The sequence below is a fragment of the Zalophus californianus genome, chromosome 1 (assembly GCF_009762305.2).
Source record: "Zalophus californianus isolate mZalCal1 chromosome 1, mZalCal1.pri.v2, whole genome shotgun sequence".
Taxonomy (NCBI): domain Eukaryota; kingdom Metazoa; phylum Chordata; class Mammalia; order Carnivora; family Otariidae; genus Zalophus; species Zalophus californianus.
The window spans coordinates 22,574,031-22,592,226 of NC_045595.1; the positions used below are offsets into that span (position 1 = coordinate 22,574,031).

The window sequence follows — 18,196 nt, forward strand, 5'->3', positions numbered from 1 at the left end:
GCAGGTTCATAACTATTGGGCATGATCCCACCACGGTTCTCCACGTTCCCCAAGGAAAAGCTAGGGTCCAGCTGTGCCATAAACCAGGGCCTCTATGTTCAGTTTGGAGTGGATGGAGTTAAAGGTTCATTCAGATGCAGGGTCCTAACCCTCATTCCAGCTTCTGGCTCTGTAAGTACAGAAACCACTTGAGCAGCTGCAAAGAGTATTAGCTTTAAGCTTGTTACGGATCTTGCAGACTCATTCATTGATTGCCTTCGATTTCCAGGACATCTTGGATATAGAATTAAAGAGACTTTAGTTAAGCCAATTAACTTTTGTGGCGCCTGGGCAACTAATACCGACCGTGTGCTAGAGAAGGTCACTGATGTTATTCAAATAGCAGTTTTATTTGAGCTGGGATTAAGGATATCGGACAGAAGATCTAAGAATTGTTTATAATGTGTTCCTTTCTGTGTTGCAGTATCTTGGCCTTTAACATCTGAGCCTGACCATAATTAGACATACAAGTGATTGGATCATATTATCCTTTCTGTAGATTGTTGACTTGATTGTGCCAACTCTAAATTATCCATCTTGCAGGTGGTTCCCAGCCAAGTTTTAATCGGAGGTTTCATCTACCTACAGTTTATCAAGCTTTTAAACTGAAGTGTGGTAGTTGAGAATATAGACTCCAAGGCCATGCTGCCTGGGTTTGAATCCTGGCTCTGTGACAGCAGTGTAGACAGCTTGCAGCTGTTGCTTTAGTGTCTGGATATGGCGCCCCAGCCATGGGTTCTGTTTCCCGCCCTCTGGTCCATTGGATTGGGCCATGTGGCTAGTTGGTGCCAGTGGAATATGAGCAGAGCTGCTGCATGTCGCTTCCAGGCTGAGGAATGAGGAAGCAGGTGCATCTTCTCCTCAGCCTCTCTCCCCATCTGTTGGCCGAATGCAGAAGACTCCAAGGTCTGAGGGGAGAGCAGAGACACACGATAGCAGGATCCCGGGACCCTGAATCACTATGTGGAAAGCTGCAGACAAGGATGGGGTGGCTACATGAATGAGGAATAAATGTCTATTGTGTTAAACCACTGAGATTTGGGGATATTTTTATTATAGTAGCTACTGTCCCCATAACTAATACAACCACTTACTGGTACAATAACCTTGGTAACTTGGCTAATCTCTCTGTGCCTCAGTTCCTAACCTATAAAATGGAAGGAAACAATATCTATTTGACCCCAAGTTAAGTGCTCAATAAGTGCCTGTTGTTATTATTAAAAATAAATTATTTTTATTGTCATTTTTGCGATTCCCTCGGATCCTTGGGGAGCAGGAAAGATGAATTATTTTAAATTGGAACATCAGAAAAATGTGTTTGAAAAGAGAAAATAATCTATTTCAAGGCGTCTAGGCTTTGTAAAGTTATGTTTTATTATTTGCAGTTTGGCTGTATTTAAATTTGCTGGGTATATAAAATACACTCGTAAATGCACACAATGAAATTGTTCCTCTCTAACACACGTGGACCTGTAGTCATTACTTTGGCTTTTGGTGTTGTGAGGATGTCTGTACAGCATAAAAATGTGCGTTTCAGAGCCTCAGATCCCATGCGGTAATCCAGAAAATAACCAGGAATGGGATTTTTTTTTTTTTTAGAAGCATTGAGATCATTTGATTTTGTTCAGTAGGCAGATGAATTTCCCTGTTTCAAAGCAGTGAGTTATGCCACCGTGCTAGGGCAAGGATGGTTGTATCAACAGCTGGTTTAGTAGCTTGCCTCTGACTGAACTTCTCTCATATAAAACAGGAATCGAATGCAGCATTCACACTCAGTTTTATCTCCACAGAGCTAAAATTTATCAGTAGCATTTGTCCAGTTGACTGTGTTGAACAGTAAAAGCTTATGAGACTTATCAAGGTTAAAAAATAAAAGAAGTATAGACAGTAAAACAGGGAGAGGAGAGATACCCATCTTTTAATTGAGGACCTGACAATCCGAAAGTACTAGAAATCTGTCAGAGACCACCCACTGCAGAGCCACCTGCTCTGAAGAGTAGTGTCCTTGGAACTCTGTGATTTAGGAGGGCACTCCAGACAGTGAGCTGGGAGCAAGGATGCCAGGGCCACGAGGGCCAGGGGACCCCAGTAACTCCTATGGCAGTGCTCCTTTGCAGTGAGGACCAGAAGGCACCCAGAGAAGCCATTTAGACCAGACCATGACCTCCGTCCCCCAGCTGGAAGGTCTTAGTAACACGCTGAGCAAACTCTACTGTCTTCAGTGGTGGTCCATATCCATGCTTTTCTCCCCACAGAGCAAGAACTGCTTGCAGGTGATCGTCCGGATCTCACAGGTGACCTCCAAGTGCCTCAGCCCTGCAGAAGTTGGAGCCCAGCTGCTCCCTGGCTGCCCTCTGTTTGTTCTTTGGGTCGTAGTGTGGTGCCCTGTCTTCCCTCCTTCTGTCCTTGCTCAACAGCAAGGGTCTCTTCTTCTCCTGCAAATTGTCTCTTGTTCTGATGGCTTTAACAGAGAAGAACTGTATTTTGTAAGGATTTTCCCCACCTAACTAGATCTGGAAGAGCACTGCATTAATTGTGGATGGCTTTTGGACCTTGGAGACACTCGATTAGAATTACCTGTGTGAAACAGAATTATTTGTACAAAATGGCACTTTCCATTTTTAAATAGAAAAATATTCTTCTGTGACCTAGGGTTCCACGCATTCAGTTGGGTTCCTTGTTATGGTTAAGAAGAAGCGTTCCTAACATCAGCTTAAAGGATTTGGAAATATATTTACTTGGAAACATAATTGCTTTGGAGTGTTGTATTTTGAAGTGACACTTCTGTATGCAGTAATTGAGTCGAGAGGAATACCAAGTACATTCATGTCATAATAAGAAAATGACACTGCCTGTAAGGAGAGAATCCAAAAATTGTAGATGATTAGTTTTTATTGCAACACCTCTAGTACCATATCTAAAAACTGTCATTTCCTCTATGTAAATAGAGACTTCTAGCATCCAGTTCCTGCCAGCAGGGAGCCATTCCCCAAAGAGTTACTGTTGAAGACCCTCAGTGCCTTGGAAATGTACTTGAAAAATGCCACTGCCCAGAGCAGCCTTCGGGGCTAGTTCATCGGTTAGACTGTGAACATATGTTCAGAGTATCTTCTTGTTGTTGAGGCAAGAGAATGACCATTCTCAGAAATTATAGAACAAATGTCAGAATTTATTACCACCTCCGCCAACACCATCACCATTTTTGGAGTGCATTACTCTGTGTCCAGCATTCTGCTGGGTACTTTACATACTTGGCCCCCTTTGGTCATCCTAAGCACACTAGGAGGTCTGGTGTCATATCGTTTGCTGATGAAGGCAAGGAGGCTGATGGAGGCTGAGCAACTTGTCACAAAGCTAGTGAGTGGTGATGCTTGAACTTAGTGTACTAGCTGAAAAGTCCCTGGTCTTAGCACATTGCCAAACTGCCTAGCAAGTGGGATGCATGTTGTTGCTCTTCCTGTGTCTTGAACCCCAGCCAGTGATTCTAAGCCAAGCAGGATGCTACTACCAGGTTCCAAATCAATAGTATTCCAGCAAAATCCATGCAGATTCTTTCCCACTCATCCCATCATGGTTAGCCACCTTTGCTAGGAATAGGATAGAGGAGAGAGAGGAGGAATTGTATCACTTTCTCCCCATTGGAGGGAGATCTGATGAGTTTACACACGTCTAAAGGGACTTTCCCCTCCCTTTCTTCCCCTTCTCCCCATCCTACCCTTGTTACCACTGTCCATTAAGCCTTGGTCACAGAGGTCCTGCCTCTGTTTATCAGCCGCCTTGTGGTGGCTCATGACTGTCTCAGGACGTTAACAGCACACTTCATAGACTTCATCTCCCAGGATGCAGGGAATTATACATGCTGTACAGTCATCCCTTTTTCTTCGACCCTTGGCAAATTCATTGTTTTATATCCTTCCCTGGAACCTTTTACCTCCCTGGTGACTGTGATGTCCTTCCTATTCCTGGCCAAGTTTTCATTGTTTATAGAACTGTTGATTTGCCCATAACTCCTGGTCTTCATCCCTCCCTTCTCAAGGAGAAGTATATGTCTGTGCTTTATAGACTGTTAGGCACTCAGTAGAAGACACCCAATACCCTCCCACATATGGCAGACATGATCTACCTGCACTGCACACAGGTGTAACCTTGGAAGGAGACCTATGCAGAATGGCTAGGTGGGATATCAGCGCTCAAGTTTAGATTGAGATTATCCAGGCATCTCTGTTCCAACTTGCGTATCCCTTATTTTTAATGAAATGGACCAAAAATTGGCTTCCTTATACCCCAAGGGAATACATGCATTTGTCAATAGTCCCCTATTCCCTCCACCCACCTGGCACATGGTAGGCTATTTCTAATTATTTGTTGAAAGAATGAAAATAGCAGTGAGTTCAGTTTAGTTTCCTTTTTTTGTGTGTTAGTGTGATCCTTATTTAAATGATGGGTTTAATGAATTTGGCTTCTGTACTATGGTTCTTTCAGAGCTTGAAGGAATGAGAATAAGATAGAAAATTGAACCTTAAAGTAGGAACATGAAGTATCTTCAGCTCTTAATGTGAACAAGCCACCTTTCAGGATTCTGGGCTTAGCCTATCTCCAGGGTTTCCCAGTGACAGGGTTTATTGGGGGATCTGGGTCAGGGGTTTTCAAGGGAAGTGCTGGAGGCTTAGGGGAGGGATGGAGAAGCAGGCCAGTTTCTCACAGTTTCTCTCAAGTCATGGGCTTTGAGGCCAGCTCCCCAGATTCTCACTTGGGCAGGTCCTTGCTTTGCCATCTCCTCCCCTGGACCTTCTGTCAGTCCTCATCTAGTGATTTAATGATGCTGAATCTAGAGATGTAATTTCAGGTTTTGCTGAGAAGATTTGGCCAAGAGACCATGTTCAGATGCACCAGCTCTTTGGCTAAGAGTAATCCCTGCATCTGTCTTCGGCAGGAGGCCCTTTGTTCATGGTGTGGCTGCAGAGGTACTCAGAGCCTCTCTCCTGTGTTTGGCTTTTATTCCAATTACCTGTGATTGGTCAGAAGTCTTCTGACCGGAGCCCCCTCTTTGGGGTCTGTTCCAGGTGACTCACTTCTAGATATGCAGTCATCACGTAGGAAAAAAATGACCCAAATGTATGAACAACATTAAGTGTTCTGACAGTGAAGTAGTGCTTTTCTCTTCCTGGTGTTTGTGTGAAATGATCTGGCAAAGTAGATGCTGCAGAAATAATGCGTTTCTGTGTCTCCCTTCTCAAATGATAAATGTTCTTGGCTCATCACAAGATTTCTTGCCAAATGCTGATTCTGCTAACAGAAGGAATGGAAGCTTCAGATGTTCTCTTGTGACAGAGGGAATAAAAGGTCCCAGCCTTGCCCTCCTTCTGGGTTATGAATGCAGAAAGCTGTTCTTGGGAAGGGCTGCACTCTGCCTCCACCCCGGTCTGGGCTGTGTTGCTCAGGTCTCTCTCCGGCTACTGCCTCGAGCCCAGGGGGGCAGCCCAGAGGCTGGGGGTGGCCAATGGAAGAGTATCAATATCATCAGCCAACCTGTTGGAGTTTGTCTCTTACATTAAGAGTTTCAGTCCTGGAAGGCGTTTGTATGAAAATACAGCACTCACTAGAATCCTCCGTAGCAGACGTGACAAAGGGGGAAAACAGAAAACAGGAGCGTGAGGATTTGGAGTGGGCATTACGTGCGGGCACTGCGCTGGGGGCTTTCACAGATGTCCTCCCCCACTCCCACTCCCCAGGCCCCTGCAAGAGGGGCCTCATGATCCCTGGTGCTATGACTCAAGACACTGAGGCCCAGGAGGTTCAGTGATTTCCTTAAAGTGACATGGCCAACCAGCCAGCCCAGACAGCTGCTGTGTCCGGCCATCAGCCCTTCCAGGGAGCCCACCTCCCATTCCTCTGACTCTTGTCACCTCTCCACCGTGCCGTCTCCCACATCCTGACCACTTGGGTCCCTCAGCTGCTTTTCTCTGTCCAGTTTTACTTCCCTCCTACCCTTTCTGCACACTGAGGCTTTTTTAAAAGCAAACATGGGATTACTGAGTCCCTCCCACCCTTGAACCCTTCCATGGCCCTGGCTGTTGCCTGTCTCCGTAACCCACCCACCTCCACACCCCACCCACCTACCCAAATCAGGATAAGGTCCAAAATCTTAATCCTAGCCCACTCCGTTGATGGCCTGGCCCTGCTTACTTCTTTGGCCTCATCTCTCAGCAGAGTCCCCACCTTGGCCATCCATGCACCAGTGAAGTGGAGGAGGGGGTATTTCCTTGAGCCCCAGGCAGGCTCTTGTTCCTGGACCTCTGTTCCTGCTGCTTCCTCTGCCTGTTTTGTCTCCCTCCTTCCCAGCCTTGTCATCCATTAAGGGTTCTGCAAGCAGGGAGTCACTGCCTTGACCACCCCATCAGGGCACTTAACCATGACGTTGTATCTTCTTAGCCTGTTTACTCATCAGAACACTCCTGACCAACAGACTGCCAGCTTTCTTCAGCTTTGCCCTCCTCAGCATCATGCTTGTGCCTAGTACCCTGCCTGGCAGAGCGGAGACACAGAATAGAAGTGACATGTGCCAGAGACAGGATTCAAATCCCGACTGGCCTGAATCTTTAATGAGGTGGCATGGTATCTCCTTGATGTTTGTCTTTTCCTCTGCCTTCCTTTGTGTGTTTACAGGGACCTGCTGATACTTTCCTAACTCCTTTTCCTGGTTGAAGGACGGCTGCTTTTTTATGAAGCAGATGTAACTGCTAGTGCAGTCCTTGAAGCTATAGGAAATAAAGCTTCACTGCCTACACAGCTGTGGGGGAGAGGGAGGTGGCAACTCCTGGAGGAAAAAGAGAGTGGGGTGAGCTGCCTCCAGGTCTTTCTTCGTACCTTGGAGAACAAAAGACATTCTGTAGCCCAAACACAGCCAGGGAGTAATTTATAATTAAGGCTCCAGGAACTCCTTTCAGAGTGGGCTTGCTCTTATCTTTCCAGATATTTTTATTCTCAAGAGCTATGTCTGCTCCTCTGAGGCCAGGCTCCAAGCTCACCCCCTCAGTGGCCCTCAGAGGGACAGAGTCCCCTGCTGTGATGTCCGGTGTGCTGTGTCTGTGCGAGCAGCTGTAAGCCCTCGCTGGACAGGTGATGTCTCCGGATTTTGGTATTTGACTCTCTTGGCGAGTCCAAGCCACCGTTGGCGACAAGAGCAACAAGACAGGGGTCATTAAGGCAGTGACATGGGCCCTCTGAAACAAGTTTGCAAATATTTGGACTGTCGGTCCCTTACGCCCTGCCCCCGAGTTCAAAAGACCTAGCGATTGGAAGTCAGACCTTAATAGGTTTAAAACTCGCTCTAGCCATTTGACTTCCAACTACTGACTAAAACCTCTCAGTGCCTCAGTTCCGCATCTGCAATTTGGGGATAATACCTACCTCTCAGGGTGGCTGTGAGGTTTAGACAAATTAATATGTGAAAAGCTCCCGGCACCCGTGCTGAGCCCGTGATACACAGAGGACTCATTTTACTGACTTCCTTAGGCTCTGCTAATGAAGACATGCTGCTTAATTACAGAGATTCTAATTGGGACCACATTTCCCTAAAGAAATCTGTTTATTAGGTGCCCATATGCTATTCACACATAACTACAACTTTTATATTTTCTAATTTCCAAAATAGTATGTTCATTGTAAAAATTAGGAAATACAGGTAAGCAAGAGAAGAAAGAGAAAAATCCTTGGTGATCATACGGCCAGATGTGAACATTTGGCATATGTCCTTCTAGCAGGGTGTTCGTATGTATGGGTGTATGTGGCAAATTAGTAATTTAAAACACAAAGTTACTGATTACTATCTGTAACATATTGTAACATACTGTGTGTGCATGTTTCCTACATTCTTTTACACAATTTGGGATGGTTTTGTCTGTTGTAGCTTCCTTTATCGGGTTCCTGGAGGTCAAATTGCTTGGTTTTTTACAGTAGGCACATTTTTAAAAGTTCTGGATGTATATGACCATCCCAAGCCACTAAGGGCTTGCGATTGGCTAATGGCTATCACTGTGTTACTCTCTCTGTTCTTCAAAATTTTTTGATTCCAGCAAAGTGTAATATTTCCTGGTAAGAGTAAGGCATTAAGCTGTTTGACCCGATTCCAACAGGTGTTAACACATCTTGCAAAGCAGGATTTTTTTTTGCTTATGGGATAACTTCCCCAGGGTGGGGAGAAAGTAGTACAGGCTTGGCTCATTGGCAAGGAGGATGCATTGTCACATGTCCTGAGGGGAGAGGACTTAGTCTGGCAGAGGAATAGAACCAGTGAATGGTTACGTTCGTCCCAGATCTGGAGTCCTTAGTTTGGGAAGGAGCTTTGTCTTGAGATTGGTTAGCTAGGTCACCAGGCACAAGTAGGCCTGGGAGACTAGCCCTCCATAAAGTCACTGGCTCCTTTTCACAGAGCAGATTCAGAGGAAGAGAGTATGCAGGAAGATCTCACTGAAAACTTGGGGGATGGTTAAAGTTAAACAAATTGATTCCTTTCTAGAGGTCTCTTGGGAGAAAAACACATGCAAGAATGGATATGACCAGAATAATGGGGTCCTATCTAAAAACCAGAAGATTCAGCCAAAAGCTAATTGTGAAATGCATTTTATTTTTCTTTATCTTACGGCTCTAGATCACCTTTCATTACAGAATTACTTAAGACAGAGATTTATTATATTGACTCTGTAAATATTAGACTGGCAATTTTGTTTTGTTTTACTTCTTGAACTTTGTAGTTTTGATAGTGAATCAGCCTTGGGTATAGGCTGGCCTCAGCTGCTGGCTTTTGGAACACATCTGGCAGTCAGCAGAGAACCCTCAGGATTTTTGGCTCCAAAGGCATTGGCTTAAATTCGAACTTAGGGAACATTTCCAGTGATTGTCCTTGAAGTTTTATTCATACACCAGAGGATGCTGTTAGCTTGAGCCACGGTTGGTTTGGTTGGAGCCCCACATCTCGGGACAATCCAGTCAACCTGTTAAAGGGTGGAGAGATCACCATTATAGGACCCAGAACAATGTAGCTGCATCCCTACTTGCATACTCCTTATACTGTAACATTGAAATTTTTTTTGCCACAAGCTTCATTCAGAGAAGTCTGCTTCCTTGTGAGTGTCTGCTGTGGGCTGGTGGGTGAGCACAAGGACGTGTCCCTGTCCCCCAGGCCACACAAGCCCCAGGGCCAGGAGAGATGAGCACAGAGTGTACTGGAGCTCCAGGAAAGGTACAGTCTCGTCATCTTGAAGAACCAGTACAGCCGTGTTGAGGAGGAGGGGAAAGCTAGAAGGAGGGATTGTTTTCCAGGTGAGATGCAAGAGAGAGACTCTCAAGACAAACACATAAGATTTTTATGGATGTTCTCAGGGAGCAAGGAGAAGAATGTCATTTACAACCCGTAGTCTGTTATAGGACAATGCGGAGCAGCTCAGAACATCCAACAAGTAATGTAGCAGATGTCTATCTTGGTCCAGACTTAGGCAGTCTAGAATAGGGTTTTGTTTATTTCCTTAGGCTCACCTTAATTCTCAGAAATACCAAGCCCTTAGGCCAGACATTTCAGTCAGAGGCCCCGATGCCCCGTGTGGGGGCCCCTTTCCTGCCCTTCTCACTTCGGCTCTGTCAGTGTCTAGGGCTGGGCTCTTGAGAACTCTAGTCAGATGCCCTCAGACTCCAGGGATTTCATTTTGGTCTCAGGGGTCAGAAGGATTCTCTCTTATGTTCATTCCCAAAGGGTCATTTCCTCTGTCCTCAAACTCTACTCTTCTCTTTTTAAAACACCCAGTATCATTGTCTCAAAGGACTTGGAAATCTGAACTCGGAAGGGAAGTGCTTTGGATGACACACACACACACACACACACACACACACACACACACACACACACACACACACACACACTTCCTTTGGGCAAGGAAAAACAGCCTCTTCTCAGTTTACATTTTTTTAAGTAAAGAAGGGGAAAAGGGGAGAAAATACAAATTTTTATTGTAAAAATGACCTTTCCATTAAAAAGCCATTACATTTTCCACTTCAAAAATGACTCTTAAGGTCTTGAGAGCCAAGCTAAGATGTGGAGCCTCTTGTTTTTTCTAACTAGGAGGCTGGGGTGAGGGGTTAGTAAGTGGTTCAGGTTCTTCTAACAAATAAGGAAGGGTAAATATCAAGCCCCCAATAATTTCAGTTCCCCCAGCCTTTTATTAGCTACATAAATGTAAGGGATTTCTGTTGACATTGGAAGTATTTCAAACTCCATTTGGGAGGTATTTACTAATAAACAATATTTCTTTCCGGTGGGAACAAAATTAAATCTTTAGTTAAACCAAACTTTTGGGTCTCAGGACCCCTTTACACTCTTACAAAATACTGAGGACCCCTAAGAGCTTCTGCTCATGTGGGTCACATCTATTGATATTTGCCATATTAGAAATTAAAACTGAGACCTTTAAAAGTTAACTAATTCAAGCATAAAAACACATTACATGTTATCATAAATAGGTATTTTATGAGAAATAACTGTATTTCCCAAAATAAGCAACAACAAAAAAAGGAGTGGCACTTTTTTTTTTTTTTTGCAAATCTTTTTAATGGTTAAAGAGAAGACAGGTGGATCCTCATATCTGCTTCTGTGTTCAGTCTGTTGTGATTTTTTGAAATCTGTGAAGAAAATCTGGTTTCACATAGATATGCTGTTGGGGAAAAGGAGGACTTGGTGGGCCCCTGAAAGGGTCCCAGGGAACCCTCAGCGGATCTTGTGTCACTTTGAGAAGTGCTGGTGAAACAGATAAGTCACTAGGGTGTGATAGGTTTTAAATGAAAAATTGTCTTTGAGAATTTGAGTAAATTATGGGTCAAATCATTCTCTTATGAACAGATGAACCCATTATGAAATATATAAAGTATTTGTTTTTATGGTTTTTGTATTCACTGTACTTTCTGATTTCTGTGAGCTCATTGAGGGTACATAGGAGGTCCTCAATGAATATTTAGTGGATTGAATTGAAATACTAAAATCCATAGCAAGGATTCTGTCATTATAAAATGTTTATGAGATGCTCTGCTATATGATTTTCTTCAATTTCCATTCCAGTTTAGGAGCTGGCAAACTTTTCTATAAAAAAGAGTAAATATTTTAGTTTTTATGGGTCATCTGGTCTCTGTTGTGACTACTAAACTTGATTGAATATATAAACAAATGGGTGTGGTTTTGTCCCGATAAAACTTTATAAAAATAGGTGATGGATTGGATTTGGCCCAAGGATTATAGATTGCTTGCTCCTGCTATAATTATACATTACAGTCATAGCCTTGAAACTACTTTCCCAAAGTCCCCAGTCTTTGGCCATGAAAAAATTAAGTTAGTGATGTTTAAGGAAAAAAAACACACACAAGAGTTAAATTTCTTCATTTTTATTTTATGACACATTTGGAATAGTCAGTTTCTAGTGGCATTGGCTGTGGGATAGCTAATGAATCTGGGGCAGTCCTCCAGAAGAATGGCTGAGTGTGGTCAAGTTGGAAGTGTAGAGTGTTGATTTCAAGAACTGAAGAGGATGGATGATAAAGAGTTTGATTGCTTTAGGTTTTTTTTTTTTTTTTCCTTTCCTGTGTGCTAGTTAAGTGTCTAAGAGAGCTAGAGCCAATTTTCACATTTCTCCTTAGCTGGTTTAATAATTTTGAAATACAGTCCAATATCTCCAAATCCAATAGAGGCAGTGCTATCTATTCCTTGTAAGTAGATGTGCTCCGAAATCATGGGTATGGTGTTTTATGCCTTTCCTGTTGCCCTCCTTCCTTACAGAAATACAAAGAGTATGAGAAAGACGTTGCCATAGAAGAAATTGATGGTCTCCAACTGGTGAAAAAGCTGGCAAAGAACATGGAAGAGATGTTTCACAAAAAGTCTGAAGCCATGCGGGTAAGTGCCTCTGGTTTCCGCTCTGTGTTGCCCAGAGACACAGAAGCACCTTCAGAGGACTGGCATTGATGACTTCAGCTCTCCAAGATCAGAGTTGACTCAGCTGTTCTGGTAACATGAACATGATAAGAGCATGAATTTGGCTTAGGTTCAGTGGCTGCCTTGGTCACTTACTGAGCTTTGACCTTCAGTAAACCACCCTGCAAGCCTCAATTTCCTCATCTGTAAATGGGAAAAACACACAGGCCATGTGAAGATCAAAGTTATGATTTTGAGCTACTTAGCACATAAGCAGTGCTCAGTGAATGGCAGCTTCATACTGCCGCTTTATTAATCAAATAAGTTGAGACTTTTTGGTGGGAACTCTGAAATGTCTTAGAAGAAAAAAAAATACTTTTATTTGCTACAGAAATACTGCTCTGACAGCCAGCCCTGGGAGCTTCATGGTGATCCCTGTGTGTCCTTATATCTCTATCTTGAAGCAAGTGCTATTTTTTTTTTTTAAGGAATCATTTGTTTTATTTTTTAGAGAGAGAGAGTGGGAACATGAGTGGGAGGGGCAGAGGGAGAGGGAGAGAGAATCTCAAGCAGGCTCCCAGTTGAGCTCCGAGCCCCATTCAGGGCTCGAACCCAAGATCCTGAGATCAGGGCCCCAAGATCATGACCTGAGCTGAAACCAAGAGTCAGGTGCTTAACTGACTGTGCCGTTCAGAGGCCCCAAAGCAAGTGATATTCTTTACAGACATGGTAGCCATTCACATCTCAAACCTCAGAACCTGAAATTAAAATGCAACAGCCCCCTCCCCAAAGCCCACCATAATTACTATTTTCTGTTTATAAAATGAACACCCCTTTGGTGGAACTTTAGGAATATACTGAAAAGTATCAAACAGAAAAAAAAATTACCTGAAAGTCAGACTTGTGTTCTTGTGTTTCCTTCCTTCCAGTTTTTTAAATTTGCATCTCTATGCATGTACTTGTGTTTTTCTTTTTCAAATTTGCAGTTGTATTGCCTGTTTGCTTTTGCGTCCAGCTTCTTTTCAGTTCTCTACACCATTATAGTGTGAGCTGCCCTTGGCATCACTCTAGTGCATGATTTTCTTAAATGGTTGCATCACATTCCAGCTATGGGTGTGTCATGGATGATTTGACTGTTCCTCCAAATCTGGATATTTAAGTTGTTTGCAAGTCTTGATATAAATAATGCTGCAGTGAGTCTTCTTGTGTATTAATAATAGATCAAATGACTCAGCACCACTATATGTTTGGTGTTCCTCTAAGGATTTTACGTGCACTCGCTTGTCCTTAGAACAGCCCCCAGCGGGAGGTATTATACTATCCCACTTTTACAAAAAAAGGTGAGAGAGGCAGAAGTTAAGTCCCTTCTCCAGGGTCACATGGGGAGTGAGGGACAGGGTCCAGGCATAGGGACCCAAGTCCACATTCTTCATCACTTGCATGCCCTCAGCATCCTGCAGGGAAATCCCTGAAATGCAGAAGCCACTTCAGAGATGCTAACCTCATCTTGACAGCTCTTTCTGCATGCGAGGACATTTCTGTCCAGGTAAGGTTGTGCAGGATCCCAGTTCCTCCAGCAGCAGTGGCATGTGAGTGCTCATTTGCCTGAATCCTCGCAAAAAATTAAAATGTTTTATTTTGTTTTCAATACTAGTAACAATGTTGCCAATTCGAGGGAAGGAAATGCTATTTTTGTTTCAACTTGGATTCCTTTGTGAATCACAGAATTTTGGAGCAGAAAAGGATCTAAATTTCCTTAGGTTCTGCCTCTGCAATTGACAGACAAGGAAGCCCTGGGACCTGGCACTCTGGTGGGGAGGGGAGGGTGGGAAAGGGCAGGGGGAAACTTGTGCAGCATAGCAGGATGATACAGAGGTCCAGCCAGCTCCAGAATCTGGACTTGGCGCTCAGAGGCAGGGGGCCCATATGGCGTCTGAAAGGTTGGTGAGAAGAATTAAGGAACTGATAGACCTCTTTTCCTCACTTACCTCCGTGGAGATGCTAGGAGGAGTAGGAGACTTACTAATCTGTGTTTATGCTTAGTGAGTCTCGCTGCACCAGGCCCCATGCTAAGCACTTTTTATATATCATCTCATTTCATCCTGGTGTCCACCCTGGGAGGGAGATGCTGTTCCTGTATCACTGGCTTAGAGATGAGCATGCAGGCTTGGCGGGGCAGGTCACTGGCCCAGGTCACGTGGGCAGGCTCAGGGGAGGTCCTTTTGCATCCCACACGGTAGGATTGCCGTGCCTCTGAGTGTATCTGTGCAAATTGTTTTGCACAGGGACTGGAGAATGGTAAGCTTTCAGTAAATGTTTGCTGTTACATTGCTGGTGAAGGGACCTTTTAGTTTGTAAGTATTTTCATAATGAGAGAGTCTGAAGCTTTAAAAAGCTTCAAGGATGATGACAGGAGGGAACTTAAATTTGAAATCTTTGGTTTTAAATTCATGATGTTAAAAAAAAAAAAAGAGACTGATATGGTTGGTGTGGTTCCCTTGAGAAGGAAAAAAAAAAAGGTGCTTTATTTGGATTGAAATGTACCCAGACTAAAGGCATCCAGGATTCTCTGAACTGTGTATTTTAAAGTAGATGTAAAAGGCCCTTTGGAAACACAGTTGATGCCATAAAATCTGGGTTAACTGGTCCAGTGATATGTGGTACTCCCTGCTCCCAATCTTTAAACGGGAAGGAGGGCTTGTATGTCAGGTTAGGGTTTGGTTTGGAGGCAGTTTTGCTGTTGAGATGGGCCTGGTGCCGTTGTGGGCCAGGCAGTACTATGGGCAACCATCATTGAGCCTTGTAGCATTGGGAATGAAAGGAGGTGGCTAAGGAGAGACACCCCCCCCCCATGTTGCTTTATGTGGTGGCCAAGGAGCTGTGGGTGTGACTATTTTTCATATGATAATGAGACCTCAACTAGGAAAGGTCTTTTTGGTGATTGGTGAGCTTTAGAAGAGTAGACACCTCAAATGAAAATTTGCCTGTAGTTTTGCAGCGGGTTCATTATTTGCGTGCACTAGAATGAACCACAGTGCAACAGGGGCCCTTCCTGTCCCATCCCATGCCTCCCACTGAGCAGGGACCCCCTTTCTCAAACGCCCCAAGAAAAGAACGGAGTTTGGAATTTGCGCCATCATTCTGATGCACCAGAAATCTTGTTTCCCAGCCCCCATCCCAGTGACCCGAGTCAGGTGGGAGGTTCTAGTGCCTTCCTGCACAGCACTGATCCAGGGCCAAGGGCTCATCGAGGTGGATGGGTGGGAAGACTCAGGAACATACAGAAGAAAGAACTGGGTGACAAACAACATGGATGGTTAAAATTTCCGTGGATGTCTATAAAATATTTATGAGACTGGCAGTTGCAATTTAGAAAGCGATTCTAACTCCTGCGGTCTGTGAAGGTAGGTGAAGTTAGCCCATCACTGCCGGGAAAGGGAGCAGGACTCCTGATCCAGCCCTTCACATGCCTGTCATTCCTTGGCTGTGAAACAATGTTGATCTTTTCTCTGTCTCTTCTGGCTTGATTTCATCATTTTCCCCCATCACTTTTCCCAGTGATTAGTTGAATCAGAGTGATTTTATCATACTCGTTCCCTGTTTGAATTACTCTTCACTATGCAATTATCCTATCACAGAAAGTCCTATTTTCTCCCTGTCAGATGTCTGGAGTAAATGTGAAACCCAAAGTGGCCTTCCCATTACATAACCTCTGTCATCTGGTTGGTAATGGACTATATGTAACTTTTTTTTTTTCAGCCTAGCAAATTACAGATAACCTTAGTTTCCATAATTGCCATTAACATAATGGTGCCATCATTATGGTAGCATGTCTTAACTAATATTTTCTAGCACTTTTTAACACCACTGGTGGTTTAAATAATTTTTTCAAATCCACTCAGAGGGTTGACGTGTAGGTTATTTTAACTTAAAAGCCAGATTGAGTTTGATGCAATGATGCTATTTGCTTGTGTACAGGATAATTGTGCCCAAAGCATTCTCTCCCACCTTCTTTGTTGGAAAATATTCATGCTTATCAAGCCCTCAATTGATGTTGCTGAGCAATTTATCAAGTTTGAAGTCCTCACAAATGGACAAGAAATGGAATCAATTTGCTTTTTAGTTCATTAACATCTCAAGGAAGACAGTCCACATGCTGGACGTGGAGGAACTGGTACCCGTCAGTCCTCTGCCAGCAGTGGACCCCTAAGGGGGGCATTCCTAAGTGACACCTGGAAATGCTCAACTGTGTCACTAGTCAGAGCTCATCTGAAATATTGATGGGAGACACAGTTGACCCAGCTCCCCTTCCTCCTGAGCTGCTGATGATTGGAGGGGAGTGAGAAGCCAAAAGATGTGCCTTCCATGGTACGGTTGTACAGACAGGCTGCCCCAGCATTTCGTTTGTCTTTAAAATCCAAGCCTCCATTAGGAGTAGCATACGCCATTACACAGCTGGAAGGATCATCTGAGGCCCCAGGGAGCTCTGAGCGGGCACAGACAAGCCTGCACTTGGAGAAAAATCTGTAGGGAGTCATTCTGCGTTAACTGTGGGCATCTCTGATTCTAGGCATGTACTTTTAGGACAGATTCCACCACAGCCCGGGGATGGCATGATCCTGTGCTTTCGGAACCGTCTGTATGATCGAGAAGAGCAGCACAACCAGAAAAAAGTAGATAAACCAGGAAATAACAAACAGAAGGACTTTGGAGAATTTATAAGTATATCCTAGTATTCTCTAGAGTGGCTTTCTAAGGGTGAGTTCTCCAGAATGGTGATTGCCTTTGATCTTGTGGAGGAGGTCTGGGCAGGCACTGCCTTCGTCACACAGATCTTGGTCAGAATCATAGCCTTCTTCCGGCTTCAGAGTTGTTCCTGCTTTGGGGGCCAGGAGTCCATTCACAGGACATTCACTGATGCGCTGGACAGAGTTCAGGCCTCCACAAACTTAAACACGTTTCACACACGGAGAGAAGATTGTAGGATGCTCTCTGTTTGGGTAGCCTATCGGGCAAAACAGTAAGTATTTCATTTGCTGTTCGAATTCATCTTCTCCCCAAAACAATTAATTAGAAATGTCTAAAAGAACGAATTTTCTTGGGGACTATGAAAAGACACAAACCACAAGCTGGCCCTAAACTTTCTAAGTGAAGAGTCTGTTGTTTTCCAACCTTGCATGAAGGTACTGAGTACATTTTGATCGTGCTCTGACACTCAGTCCTATAAATAATCTGGTTTTACTGAGTTTCTGATTTACATTGATGAAATGTTAAATCAGGCACTTGAAAAAAGAGTGTTTTGCTTAAAAATAAACATCCTTGCTTCTTGGGAAAAGCTGAAAGAGACGAGATTATATATTAAGTTCCTCTCCTCTCCTATAGCTACCTGCTGTTCACTGCAGAACCGATTCCCATTTATAGCTGTGTTGTGGGAAGTAATTGCTGTTGTACAGTAATTCAATTTCGGTGCATTCACGCATCGGTTCACCAATAAGGGTTTATCTGGACAAACCTGGGACTTGAAAGCTTTTTATCGAGAAATTCCACATGCAGCAAGACGTTTTTCCTGGGTAACGAATATCGGTATTTGCATTTAATAAACATTTGCCTTCTCAGAAAAATGGATTTCTTCCCCTTGCAGAAGAGATTATGCCAATCTTCCAAAAAAGCTAGAGGGTACTATTAAAGCAACTTTCTCTGGCTGTTTTTTGACTGGTGTGTGTCTACATAGGTATGATGATAAAACACATCTGTGTCTTTATGTAAATACATACACTGAAGCATGAAGAGCACGAAGCACTCAAGGAAAGCATGATCTGTACCAAACATCTATGTGATATAAGGGATTAAGAACGACAGAGATTCTATGAATACTTCTGACTTAAAAACTCATCTGTATCTGCAGACGTTGTGCAAATTGTCAGTGAGGAATATTTTCAAAAGGATACCCATTAAGTTAGAAATGAAATCAACCATTTTGTTGGTAAATTTCTAAATTAAGGGAGGGTTCTTAAGACGAGAACTGGTTCTTCCTGTATACAAGAACGCTTAGATCATAAGGACTCTTTAGATACTCAGTCCAGAATGAGCTGTAGAAGTCTCGGGAGCCAGATACACCTAGCATTGCTAGGAGGACCTTTAGTTCTCAGTCAGTAGAGGTGACTGCACACATCCAGAAGACATTTCTGCCTTTGTTCCTTTCTCATC

The 18,196-nt window shown here is 43.7% G+C and overlaps 1 protein-coding gene across 5 annotated transcripts in view; it reads left to right on the top strand.

Moving 5' to 3' along the window:
- Positions 1-18,196, top strand: part of CACNA2D3 (calcium voltage-gated channel auxiliary subunit alpha2delta 3) — an 891,383-nt gene that overhangs the window by 175,476 nt on the left and 697,711 nt on the right. For all 5 annotated transcript variants that reach the window (XM_035723841.1, XM_027586868.1, XM_027586871.1 and 2 more), the window contains exon 3: positions 11,855-11,971. In XM_035723841.1, the coding sequence (XP_035579734.1) occupies positions 11,855-11,971 (117 nt within the window). The remainder of the gene's footprint in view (positions 1-11,854; positions 11,972-18,196) is intronic.